At 40.4% G+C, this 14,080-nt stretch overlaps 1 protein-coding gene and 1 long non-coding RNA gene across 23 annotated transcripts in view; one reads left to right on the top strand and one right to left on the bottom strand.

Moving 5' to 3' along the window:
- The window catches only part of LOC102148005 (uncharacterized), a 45,242-nt gene extending 44,350 nt beyond the window's left edge, over positions 1 to 892 (bottom strand). The window contains exon 1 of one of the 2 annotated variants that reach the window (XR_289041.4): positions 712 to 892. This is a non-coding gene — a long non-coding RNA (uncharacterized lncRNA). The remainder of the gene's footprint in view (positions 1 to 711) is intronic. The other variant, XR_002801844.2, reaches the window with a different exon arrangement.
- The window catches only part of AKAP6 (A-kinase anchoring protein 6), a 509,527-nt gene that overhangs the window by 376,720 nt on the left and 118,727 nt on the right, over positions 1 to 14,080 (top strand). For all 21 annotated transcript variants that reach the window (XM_070241797.1, XM_070241754.1, XM_023623662.2 and 18 more), the window contains one exon: positions 2,948 to 3,096. In XM_070241797.1, coding sequence (XP_070097898.1) covers positions 2,948 to 3,096 — 149 coding nt within the window. The remainder of the gene's footprint in view (positions 1 to 2,947; positions 3,097 to 14,080) is intronic.

A 14,080-nucleotide genomic window follows, 5' to 3' on the forward strand; every position in this document is an offset into this window, starting at 1 on the left:
GGTCTGCCCCTGGGATCTGAACTGGCAAACCCCAGGTTGCTGAGGTGGAATGTGTGAACTTAACTGCTACGCCACCGAGCCGGCCCCTGTGTTGCTCTTTTTATACTCCCACTCCCATCGATCACACCGGGGGCCTCTCGGCGACCAGGAAATAAGAGTTGGATCTGTCATTGAGTCGGTTCCCTCTTGTTCCCTTTTGTTTTCCTTAATGAGTAAGTTGCCAAATCTTGTTGATTACACATCAGTTATATTATTTAATCAGGCTAAATTTCCAATTATAAAATATAGTCACTTTTCAAAGTATCCACTATTATCATAGGGGGATAATAAATTTTATTTATTGTAAAATTCTTTTAATCAGAGATTCAGTGTTACCTTTTTCTTAAGAAATGTATTTTCTTCAAATCGTCCTGAAAATTTATCTTTGGACTAAGATGCAGTAGGAGAAAAAGTTAAGTCGAGAGATTTAGACTGGCAGAGCCATTCAACCTTAGCAGATGGAGATGCTTTGGGTCTATTTTTATCATCATATTTGGAAATGAATCACTGAAAGCAGAGATAGAAATAAAGATGGATACCAAAGACCTGGGCCGTCTAATTCATCTACTTGTTAGTACAGTGATGTTTCCTATGTCAAATGCCTGTGAGACATTGTGCAATAAAAGTCTTAGATTACAACGTTTCAACCATTTTCGTAAGGTAACTAATTACCTTTCGAGTTGCTCTCAGCACTGTTCTCTGAACTCCTTTCCACGTTTCCCTCTCATGTGTGAGGTGTTCCCTTGTGTACACGGAAATGGCCTAGGATCTCAAAGAGATGAACTCCAGTTGTTTTTCCGTGGTAGTCATGAGTCCTTGTTAAGTCTGCCACCCTCTTTCTGATCCTCTTTGTGACCAGTGGCACGTGTTTGTGAGATCATTACCCAGAGCAAGCAGCAGTCCAGCTTGTTGCTTTAGGATGGTGAAAAATGGGTGGGAACCTCTGGGGATCAAACACGCCTCTTGGCACCTAATGGTGAAGCTGCAGTATTCCAATGGTGTTTCCAATGGAATACTTGGTGTGGGGTGACCTCCGCATATCCCCATAGCTTTGAGGAGGGGAGGGGTGGGAGGTGGCATTTGGGAGCATTATTATTTTTAAGTTCTTTGACTATTGTTCAATATCTCTCAATTATCTCATATTTAGTCACATAAGAATATTGTATGCTCTTTTGAAAGATATATTCTGTCGTTTTTTCTAATCGTTGACTCCCGATATTCAGTTTTACATCTCCTCCTATTAAAAAATATTCTTAGGTCAGTAGATATTATTTCTCCAAGTTTTATGATACCTACAAACCTTTTGGTTGGGACTCTTCTATAATGCCGTTAACGTGCTTTATAGCTCCTCTTTCACATCATTCATAAAGATGCTAAATAACACTGTATCTAGCATTTCCATTGTGCCTTCCCACTAGCCACGCCCCTTCCCCCCAAACTGAATACACTCCATGTAACATTACCCTTTGTTTAAGTATTTGAATTAATTCTTAATCCAGTTGAGTCTATTCTTATTCAAGCCAATTAGTTTGAGCAAGAAAAGTTCACATGAACCAATACGTAGACTGCACTTTTTAACTGATTCCTGAAACTCCAATTATATGAATATAGTAATTTTAGCATTTTTTTAAAAGTTCTTTCTCAGCAATCTAGAACATTCATAATTAGCTGCTTGTGTAAAGGAGCAACACAGGAACTCTAGAATGATTTGAGATTTTACATTTTGTAAGCCACCCGTTTCCTTTACAGAGTCCTGATTTGCCCTTTTAAACAGTTGCCGCTTTAGAACTGTCTCTGTTTTTCTGTGGTTGAGTCTATAAAACTAGAGGCCAGACAAAAAGCCTTGGTTGTCTCTGGACACGAAGCATAGGTCATGTCTGACTCAACTTTTCTTACGTGCTACAGAATTCTGGCAACTTACCCAACGGCTGACCCAGAACCATTTTTCTCAGGAGAATATGTAATGAAGTTATAAAGAAGTAGCAGTTTTGAGGCTTATCAGAAATGTTAAGGGACATACTTGGATTTAGTGAAGCGCGCCAAAAGAAAATAAGAGTTCCTTTGGTCCACAGGGCACATGAACTCAGCACTGCCTCCTCCCGTTTCCCATGGGCAAGTGTACCACCGGGAAGACTTCATTCCCGTCTCATCTGGTGTTCTAGGGAGCCCTAAAGCCACAGGATCACAACAGCTGCAATAAATAAAGCATCTATTCAGTACATTTCCATGCCAAATATTATTCAGCATTCTTTTGACCTTGGTTTGATAGAAAACAGCGTGGTGAACTTGCTACCTCTCCCTCACTACAGTGACTCCCCACTAACTATGAAAGATTTAACAATCCAAACCTGCATGTAAGCAAAATCACTATTCCCTCTGTGTTAAAAATTATTAAGACAATAGTACAGAGAACCCAAAGAATGTAATAGAGGAAGTCTGTTGTCACTATTGAAGAGGTATCAGAATGAGTAGTAGGTGCTTTCATTCTCCTCAGGGAAGAGGGAGAGAAATCTTCAGAATATGTGTCCATGCAAATGTGTGGGTTGGAGGGGGATCTTTAAAAAAATAAATGTTACAATGTGGCAATATGAGGAAGAATATTATTAAGGAATTTCGCAGACTTTTTATGTAAAGTCTCATCATACAGTATTATGATCTCAGGGATATTTTGTGATATTTACTGAGTCTTCTGAGAGTTCATTTATTCAGGTCATATTTTAAGGAGGAACTTATAAGATTCAGATCTAAAATATAATTCTGTAATATGCCCAGCTGATCCCATTAAACCCAACCCGAAAAGGAGCAGTATAATGATATGAACAATTCTCATTCTTTGAGTTGTTACACCTCGCTTGAAATGCATTCCTTCTGGATTAAAGCAGCAATTCCTCTTTGTTTCTCTCTCCAGGCTGAGGTTCAACTATGCTACCTGGAAGCGCAAAGAGATGCTGTTGAGCAGATGTCCCTGAAGCTGTACAGCGAGCAGTACACGAGCAGCAGCAAGAGAAAAGAAGAGTTTGCTGATATGTCAAAAGTTCATTCAGTGGGAGGCGATGGGTAGGGAGCTATTCTTTTTGTTGTTTTATTCTCACTAACCTCTACCTTTCCCATGATCTTCCACTGGTAGGTGTTAGGTGGGCATCTCCTCCCAAGCTAACAGACAAGGAGAAACTCCATAGACTAGGCGTTTGTGTTCTTCCATTCCAGAATTGAAGACTGGATTTTATCAGCCTCTGTCATCTAACCCAGAACTTCCTAGCTTCATTATTATTGTGATTTTATGTGTGTTTTTGTGACTACGCTGTGCCTATAGTATTGGTCTTTCTTCTCTGTAAATTTTTTTCCAGTGTATTTCTCCCTTTTTAAACTTCACCATTTATTTATTTTTTTTTGTTTTTTTATTTTTATTATTTTTTTTTTCCTTTTCCCCCCAAACCCCCCCAGTACATAGTTGTATATTCTTTGTTGTGGGTTCTTCTAGTTGTGGCATGTGGGACGCTGCCTCAGCGTGGTTTGGTGAGCAGTGCCATGTCCGCGCCCAGGATTCGAACCAACGAAACACTGGGCCGCCTGCAGCGGAGCACGCGAACTTAACCATTCGGCCACGGGGCCAGCCCCTCACCATTTATTTTAAAGTCTATCTAAGAAACTTTTAAACACCAGAACCTCCTTGGAAACTTAGTAGAACACAATTTTCCTGAAAAATGTAGGTATTTAATAATTGTTTAGAGACCATGGGCTAACCAGTTAGCTGTACATAAAGTCAATTGGAATAATAGACTAGCACTTGATTGTCTGTGGTCTGTGAAAAGACCCAGCAACTTCAGTGACCCATCAACAGCTTCATCCAGCCTGAGACATATGGCTGCATTCATATTATACTATTTGTATTATTGAATAGTTGTCGTGCATTCAGATATTTGCAAGTGACTTTAAAGTTAGGCAAACATTGTGTGTGTGTATGGTATTTATTTATAAAAGACGTTCTATATATGCATAAATATATATTAGTCTTTTCTGGCTCAATTCTAATACTTAGTAGGTGATTATTAAAGAGGAAAAGAATAGTAATTAAATTTAATTATTTCACAGTCTTAGTGACTTAATTATACTCATAAAAGTGGAAACAGTAACATATTTCACTTTCATACTTGAGCCAGACAATAAGGGGGAGAAACTGTTTCCCCAAGTTGTGTTACATGTTAATAGCATCGTATAAACTTATGGGGTGTAACTCTAGCCAAAACATTTCCTGAAAAGGCAGGAGGAAAGAGTTCTTTTCATGCACTTCTTTGCATTTATCTTTTAAGTGGTTATAGTTATGATTGGACTTTAAATTTTCATATAATTTTTTGGGATAAATTAAGTATGCAGATTACAAATTCTGTCTTGTAACGTAACCCAGGGTTTAAGAATAGAGGAAAAGCATCAGAGTCATAATTCTGTTTAGGAAATAGGAAAGGACTTTTCAAAATTTCAAATTTACCTGCATGTAAAATTTGTTGCTTTATCAGGATATTTTTTATGTATAGACATGTTGTGTGTATATTTGATTCATTTTATACAATTCAGTAGACATTTATTCACAAGAGCAAAAGCACAGCAGCAAATAAGAAAGAAAAGGTTAAACCTTGGAGCATGAACAATAAGCTGTTTTGAGGCCTAAGTGTGCTTTAATTTCTCTAAATGCTTAGTCTCTGGTGTACATGCAAGCACAAACTTTAGGTCACATTTTCATGTTTTCTAAAAACCCTGGGGACTGAGCTGGCACCACGTGCTTCTGACCTCAGATTCCAAGGACCCAACCTGCATGCTCACTCTGCGCTCCACAAATCATGGATCTGCCCTGGGAATTGCTTAGTTAACAAGAAGCGTTGTTCTGTGGAGTGGGAGTAGGTGAACTTGCCTGATATCCTTTGTTTATGCTCCTTGGGGTGCTGAAGGCTGTTCATTGTGCAGAAATTTAAGAGTGTGCTGAAGAAAAGGCAGCTATTTAATACTAAGGACCAAAACCATATACTCCTTTCTATTTTCTGTTTACATACAGGAAAGCATTGTTTGAGAAATGCACGTGGGTGAGGTTATCTGGGGTGTCCTGCCCCCAAGACTCTTTGCTCCCACAGTCAAATCCTTAATTCTGAAGCCTTAAGAACACAGCCTTGTAAAATTATCTGCTCCACTGACACATCACCTTCATTAACTGTTCCTTTTGCTACATAGAATGAGCATTGTTTCCAATAAGCAGTTGTGGGAATAGCGTGGGCTTTCCAGGGTCTTCATTCCATACGCAGATATCCAATCTACTAAGGAGAAAATTAAGTTGGTGATACAATTCATATATTTTTATTTTCTCCTCATGCCTACATGCATGCTAAGAAGAGAATGTAGTTGAAAGTGTATAAGACTGCTCCAAGGGAGACTCAGCAACTAGATAGAATTTTACATAACCAAAATATCATTTAGAAATGAATTTATAGCCTCTCTGGCTTGACAGACAGGTGTGTATCAAGGTGATATAACACAGCTTAAAAACAACAATGAACTGTGTGTCTCGCAGTCAGGAATATGTATAGCGGGAAGATTTCCCTTAATGTATGTGAGGCTGTGTGAGCTCTAGTCACAAAGTGTGTTCCCCTGCGGGAGACATGTGGCCCTGGCTTAAGTGGCTCCAGCATCGTCGAGTGGGAAACCATGGCTTCCAGGAGGGACGAGAGATGCGTGAGTCACTGGTGATTCTAAACGGGAGCAGCTTGGTGCTTTTCGACTCCTGCCGATTTAAATGAAAGCACTTATAGATTGTTTTGTTTCTTTCATCCAATAAATATTCAGTGAAGACCTACTATGTGCATGGCATGATGCTCTGAGGAGAGTTTGTCAAGGAAACTTACATTTTGTATATTTTGTAAAGTGTAGTTCTCTCTTTTTCCAACACCTCTTTTTGTCAAGAGATTATCTGATTTCATTTTGAATTCCAAAGATGTTGTTCAATTCATTAAGTAGCATCCTACTTGCTGTCAAGACTTAGTGTGGATTACAAACCATGTCTTTTGTTCGGTTTATAAATGACAGACCTGAGAGGCATAAAGGCTGAGTGACTGGCTTGTCCGGGATGATGGTTTAAGATGAAGATAAGATCTCAGCTCAGAACCCTGGGTCAGAACGTAGTGGCCAATCCATAAAGTCACACTCTGCCTTCTCTCTGAGGATTTCATTCGGCCCCTTGATAAACATTTTTTCCCCAAAATCCCACGTTGTGCATATTCCATACTGTATGAAATTTAAATTATGGTATCTTCCTACTATGAAGGAATGGAAGAGTCTTGAGGGAATTTCATTTAAGCCACAAGGAAGTTTGGGCAAAAACATTGCAAAGTAGGATTAAGTGAAAACAAAATTGACTTTATTCCTTAATTTGACAAATATTATTAAGTACCTCCTACATGAAGTACAGAGATTAAAAGGCAAAAATGAAATGACCCCTGCTCTTGAGAGTCTCACAGTGTGGAAGGAGGAGCCAGATCTGTAAACAACAGGGCATAAAGGATCACAAGGGCTGAGTCAGAAATCAGTGTCGGGGAGGGAGTGGGGCTCATGGAAGGTGGAGCTCAGTTCTGACTCTGGTCGGGGAGTTGCAGCAGGTCAGGAAAGAGAGCAGTGAGAGAGGACCCTGGGGATGATTTCGAAAGAAGGCTAGGTCGGGGGAAGAGCTTTTGAATTTAATCTGAACTAACATTTATTGAGTACCTACGAAGATAGCCCACAGTCCCTGCCCTCATGAAACTGACACTCTAGCAAGAGAGTGTGGCACGAAGCCAGCATTTGCCTGTGTAATAAGAGGGGGAAGCAGAGGGAGCTAGGGGACCTCGCAGCAAACGGGGTGGGTTCCATGAGGCAGGGCTGCGTCTTGTCACGTTCACCACACTGTGCCCTGCATCCTGATGCATGCCAGGTGCTCAGTGAATGAATGGATGCATACAGGAATAACAAACCGATATGGGGCTCAGAGAGACAGAGCAAAGGTCTGGAATCATCAGACTGCCTGCCTTTCCATATGACTGGAGAGCAGGGTAGAAAGTTGGAGGGGGTGTGAAAAGTAAGGCTTGGGAAGAAAGAGAAGTCCAGATCCTGGAGTTAATCTCTGAGTTCATCGTTCTTAACTAGAATAATGCATCAAGATCACCTGTGGAGTTTTAAGCTGAAAAATGCCTGTCCGCCCCACCCCACTGGAAACTCTGATTTACTGGGCAGGACTGGGCCAAGATATGATCATATTCTATTGCCCACTTCCACTTGAGAACCATTGCTCTGGTGGTTTTCAAAGTGTGGTCTCTGGACCAGCAGCATCAGCACCTCCTGGGAGTTTGTTAGAAATACCAGTTCTGGGTCCCACTCCAGACCTACTAAATTGGAAAGTCTAGGAGTGAGGACCAGCAATCTTTGTTTAACAAGCCCTCCAGGTGATGCTGATACTGCAGTTTGAGAAACACTGCTTTGGTCATTGGCGATTTTAGGTTAGAAATTAAAGGAGAATGTGGAGACTGGATTAGAGACTAAAGCCAGCAAGAAGAATCGATAAACTTTGGTGACCATCAGATGAGGGGAATGAAGGAGGGAAAGGAGCTACTCTGATGCTCCAATTGCTGGCTCAGGGAGGAGAAAGAAAATAGGAGGATTTGGATTCAAAAGACTTTGGTGTCAGGCACTATTTAATATTTATTGAGCAACTATTAAGTGCAGGTTGTACCAGGCACTGGGGGTGTAGAGGCAATGGAACACAAAGGGTGGCAGGTGTGTGTAAATCAGGAAAGCCTTCTGGGAGAAGTGTCGTGGAGGATGGTCCAGGGTCTGAAGTGACAATGAGAGTGATTCCTGCAGAGGAGGCTGTGTGTACAAACAGCTAGAACCAGTAAAGAAGGTCCAGCCTGACTAGATTGGTGGTTTTGAAACAATATTCTGGCAACAAGGTGGAGAATAGACTGGCGTGGCAAGACTAGACAGTGCTCAGTTAAGAGGTTCTTCCAGTCAACCAAGTGAGAATAGTTAGGGCCTGAGTCAAGATGGCAGCCGTGGAGACTGGAAGAAGGAAGTTGGAGACAGGCCTGGTCACTGAGCTGGTGAGGGGCGTTAAGGGAGGAGGGATTTAAGAATGGACCTCCATGTTTCTGGTTTGTGCCCACTGGCAGGTGGATGTGCAGGGAATGCAGGGGAGGTGCAGGACGGCGGAAAGAAGCTTTATTTGGGGCATAGTTCTTTTTATGGTCTGTGGAACATCTAAGTGGAAATGCCCAGGAAGCCAGTCTGGAGCTCAGGAATATTTTGGGGTCCTTAACCATCAACAAGGAGAGTGTGGTAACTATGGGGTAGCACAGGCTGAGAGAGGTAGGAGCTTACTTTGTGGTAGTCTCTCCCCCGTCCCAGGTGGACATAATGTTATCTTTAAGAATGCTTGTTTTAAAAAGTATGGATAATAGGGACAGATTTCAGTTAGAATCTTTCCTGCTGTATTATACAAGTCTTCCAAAATTGAAACTACATCGTTGAGAATTCCAGGTGGTATCTTGGTTGGCAGGAATTGAGGACTACAGTTGGCTATTATTTTCTGTCTTAAAGCTGCAGGTAAAAGCTCCTGATCCCAGATATTAGAGTGCATTAGGTCTGCTCAGATTGCTTCCAACTACACGAATAATATTTATCTTTAGGAGTAGTCGTGCATTCTTAAAGAAGGAAAGAGAGCATGCTTGCTTACAAATTAAACACTGGAGGGGTCCGGCCTCTGGTGAGTGGTTACAGTTCCGCGTGCTCCACTTCGGTGGCCCAGGTTCATGGGCTTGGATCTTGGCTGCAGACCGACACCTCTCATCAGCCACACTGTGGCAGTGACCCACATACAAAATAGAGGAAGATCATCACCGCTGTTAACTCAGGTGTAATCTTCCTCAAGCAATAAAAGAGGAGGATTGGCAATAGATGCTAGCAAAAACAGAAAAAAATTAAAGTCTGGAATTCAAGTTGGCACTCTGCTACTTTTTAGCTGTATGACCTTGACTGGGGCACTTAATTTCCTCCAGATGCAATATCTCAGTCTGTAAAATGGGAATCGTTATCCCAGTCTACTTCAAATATGTTTTACAGCACAGAAATATAATCATTGATAGGAAAATGTCTAAAATACCTGAAATGTAATAGATATATGAAAAACAATTTATGAAATATGCACTGAGCAACTACTATGTTGCAGGGAGTGATATGGGATGCTAGGAATGAAAAAGATGCGTAAGACTTAATCTCCACAGTCCACAGGCTAGTGAGGACTCAGGACACAGACACTCAGATACATCCTTATGAAACAGTGGGCAAAATTTAAGGTAGAGAGTGTTTTTGGGGTACCTAGGAGGCCTGTCTAATCCAGCCTGGTTAGAAGGGGTCAAGGAAGTTTATGAGAGGAGGGAAAAGATGCATAGATATTTGCATTAGAAAAAGGTTGGCGAGAGGGAGGCTGAGAATTTCAGCCGTAAGACAGTAACTGTGTAGCATGTGTGCCTTTGTGTGTTGAGGGTTACTATAAATAATAATCTGATGTTATTGAAGCAGAAGAGAACTGAGATGTTTTTTGGCTCTGCTTCCTGGGATCAGGCGAGAATCTGAAGGGAGTTCTTAGGACTTCTGCTCTTGTGGTGAAGTTCTAGAAGACACCTCAGTCTCATCAGCCGTATGCCAGGCTTCCTCTGGCTGTGGGAGAATAGGGCGATGTCTACAGATGGAGATGCAGTCAAGCTTTGTGCCCTGTATCTAAGAATATGGGAGTAATTGAGGCCTCATCATACAAGGTTTCAGCATAAATTTTACTCCCAAATAGAAACAGTATATGTAGGTTATTCCTAAGCGCAGCAGACTGAACCAGATGAACTTTAAATAGATAAAAGGTTAAAAGTTTTCGCAGGAAAGATGAGTTCACTTTCCTTTAGGAAAAGAAGCATCTCTGCATAGGTGTGAAAACACGCACACACGAATTTATACAAAACACCCCCAAAGAGAAATGATATTGACAAATGAAACAAATAAGTCATCATTTAAAACATTGCTTGATTAAAGACCAAGTTTGATTCTCTAAATTAATTAAGCAGTAAGATACACTGAATGACTTTAGCCGCCTGAGAAGGGTTATAATCACCCTGGATGGCACTGCTGAGCGTGATTGTTCGGGTTTTCTGTTGAGCGGGAGGCTAAAAGCACTGTGCATTTGGAGGAAATGTCATGCTCACTCATATTCTCTCTCTCTCACACACACACAATGACCATTTTGAATTTCTGTTTAATGGGTGTTTTTGGCACACTGCTACATAAAATGTTTTCTTTTTGGTGCACACCAGCCATAAAATGAAGTACTGTCTCTTTGATGTGCCGATGTTGACAACAAGCTTGCAGATAAGTCACTAGACAACCCAGAGAAGGCTTATTTCCACCATGCATTTCTCCTTTCTTGCCCTCTCAATCTAAGGACTAGCTGCTTAGTGTTCCCTTCAGGTCCTGTTTACTACTTCCCCTTGTGCTCTGGTGTTATTAAATCGTAAGATCACAACGCAGCATGCAGTCAAAAGGAGCAAAAAGTGCCTGGCTACCTTCTGGATAACTGATATTCTGGGCACTATGTGATTATTAAAATAGATCTTTCTGGGCTAAAAAAAAAAAAAAATCTCGGCAGTTGAAATGTATTCACCTAGGGTCATGATATTATACCCTTTTAATGTGCAAATGCATTGAACTAATTTTAGATTTAGGCAGTCTTCACTTCAGAGATCTCTGCCGTTCAGGCCAGGGGCCAAAAAGGGCAAACCAGGGAGGTAGAGGCACACTTTCTGGGGAAGTATCAGCTCAAAGTTAACAGTAAAGTCAACTAATAAGGATATATAGGGATCTCCTGTCCCCCTTTATTTCTGTACAGCTTTGGTGAGTTGATGGAGCCCCCTGAAGAGGGAGAGAAGTGCTAACAGAGACCATGAGAGGGTGCCTAGGAGAAATCTCATCTACCGCTTAGCTCTTTTCTTTAAAATGTATTCCTTTATCCATTCCCCTATTTCCTTCACAAAGGATTTGAGTCAATTTACAAAAAAATATTTATAATAAAATAGAATGAATATTTGACTGAAGTAAGTTGGGAAAAGGTAAAATATGTGTAAGAAAATAAACAGATGCATATTCTGTGCGTGTCCTCAAGAAGGGCTTTGATTCAGCCCTAAGCTTTCCACACCCAAGGGAAAGAAATCTCATCCATCTGAAGGTTCCTAGTGTCCTAAGATTAAAAATAACGTATATAGGGGGAAGCACAGCTTCCTATGCCATCGAGACCCTAGAGGGGTTTCTCCTGCAGGTCTTTAGGAGAAGACAGGCATCTGTGCTACTCCATCCCCCCAAGAGAAGCCAAATTCTGGGGCCAGTGTTTTGGGGGAGGCTGCACAAGTGATGTCAAAGTGTAATTCAGTAAGAGCAGTTCTATGAGTAACTAAAACCTTATGGCTGAGCCTAGCATTCTCTGGCAGGGTCAGCCTCGATGGAGGAGCTGGACAAACCATCCTGGGGGAGCTCTCCATATTAATTCTGCTGATAGCCTTTGCTGGGGGTTGGATGGCAGAGAGTTATTTCCAGGTTACTTACCTCCTGTCCTAACCCTGAGGGTAACTATTCCCTTTTTCCTGTTAAATCTTTGAAAACCAGAAAGGCCTAGGATGGGGTAGTCCTTTTACAAAAGGGTGAGCTGCCCAACCCTCACCAGTGTGTCAGTAGCAGCTCTGGATCCAGTCCCTCTAACGCATGGATAATGACATAGGAAGGTTTATCATTTTTTTAAAAAAAAAAAATTTAAACATTATCTCTATTTTTTTTTATTGAGGTAACGCTGGTTTATAACATTGTATAGGTTTCAGGTCTACAACATTATAATTCAATGTCTGTATATACTACAGCATTCTCTCCATCAAAAGTATAGTTTCCATCTATCACCGTGTAATTGACCCCTTTTACCCATTTCTCCCTCCCCTCCACCCCTCTTCCCCTCTGGTACCCACCAATCTGTTGTCTGCTTCTGTGAGTTTGGTTTTGTTTTCTTTTGTTTGTTCATTTGTTTTGTTTTGTTTTTATATTGCACAATGAGTGAAATCATATGATATTTATCTTTCTCTGCCTGACTTATTTCATTTAGCATAATGCCCTTAAGGTCTATCCATGTTGTCAAAAATGGCAAGATTTCATCTTTTTATGACTGAGGAGTATTCCATTGTATATATATACCACATCTTCTTTATCCATTCGTCTGTCAACCGGCACTTAGGTTGTTTCCATGTCTTGGTTGGTGTGACTAAAGCTGCAATGAACATAGGGGTGCATATATCTTTTCAAATTAGTGTTTTTGTGTTCTTTGGATAAATGCCCAGAAGTAAGATAGTTGAATCATATGGCAGTTCTAGTCTTAATTTTTTGAGGAATCTCCATACTGTTTTCTATAGTGGCTGCACCAGTTTGCATTTCCACCAACAGTGCATAAGGGTCCCCTTTTCTCTGCATCTTCTCCAATATGTGTTATTTCTTGTCTTTTTAATAACAGCCATTCTAACGGGCGTGAGGTGATATCTCATTGTGGTTTTGATCTGCATTTCTCTGATAATTAGTCATGTCGAGCACCTTTTCATGTGCCTGTTGGCCATCTGTATATCTTCTTTGGAAAAATGTCTATTCAGATCCTCTGCCCATTTTTTAATCAGTTTTTGTTGTTGTTGTTACTGAGTTGTATGAGTTCTTTATATTTTTTCATATTACCCCTTATTGGATATATGATTTGCAAATATCTTCTCCTAACTGGTAGGTTGTCTTTTCATTTTACTGATGGTTTCGTTTGCAATGCAGAAGTTTTTAGTTTGATGTAGTCCTATTTGCTTATTTTCACTTTTGCTGCCCTTGCTTCAGGAGTCATATCCAAAAAGATATTGCTGAGACTGATGTCAAAGACTGTACTGCCTGTGTTTTCTTCTAGGACTTTTATGGTTTCAGGTCTTACATTTAAGTCTTTAATCCATTTTGAGTTAATTTTGAACAACACCATCTCTCGCTTTGTCTTCTGAAGTACAGTTCCCCCATTTGTGTCAGAATCACTAGTGGTTCTAAATTCTTCAGAATGTTTTCCAGCTCCTTGGCTGGAAATTTAATATATTATCTGGAAACTTAAACAAGGGTTTGACTTCCTGACAGCCTAACAGAATCTTCTAAGTACATCAGAAATCCACATTGATTATTCTAATTTTATGGCTAATCTTGTTGGTTAGAATTTTTTTGCCTTATGGCTTTTATTTCAATAACAATGTTTATGGACAGATGGTCCACGGGTCCATGAGAAAGTGAGGCTAGTCATTAACAAATTTGTAGGGTTGATTTTATTTTTCTAAGACATTTTCACCTGTACGTGGGTATATATGAGAATTGAGAAAATTACTCCTGGAAAGAACTCCATATTCCTTTTTATTTATTAATGGCAAAGGCAGGCTGCTTTTCTCATGAGGAAGTCACTCATGAATTTTCATTCAAAATAGTAAATTAATGTCCACGCTTTAATATGTTTAGAGTGGAAAGGGATTCTACATGCAACTGTGCATATCAGATTCCATGTCTGGAAAGCTACATTTTATTCTTTAATGATATTATGATGGGCTAGGGGCCACTCTCGTGTCTCCCTTCTGCACTTACTTGCCACAAGGAGTAGAGGATGACGGGAAATTCTGATCCATTGCGAGTATTTTGCTTCTGTGAAATTCCTAAGCCATATTTTCACAAGATTTTGTTATCACTCCCTTTAGTGTCTTTTTTTGAAAACCAGAGGCAAACTTCCTTGAGCAAATAATGTGAACAGTGAACACTTAGTGAATATTTGGGGAAAGAATCAATATGCTAAAGAAGCTAGGAAAATTGGATCATTTAATAGAAGTCCCAATATAGACAAGCTGGTATTTCAGGAACTGGTCTTGTGGGTTTGAATGTGTTGGTGTGAAATGAACCA

Source organism: Equus caballus, chromosome 1 (genome assembly GCF_041296265.1).
Source record: "Equus caballus isolate H_3958 breed thoroughbred chromosome 1, TB-T2T, whole genome shotgun sequence".
Classification (NCBI taxonomy): Eukaryota; Metazoa; Chordata; class Mammalia; order Perissodactyla; family Equidae; genus Equus; species Equus caballus.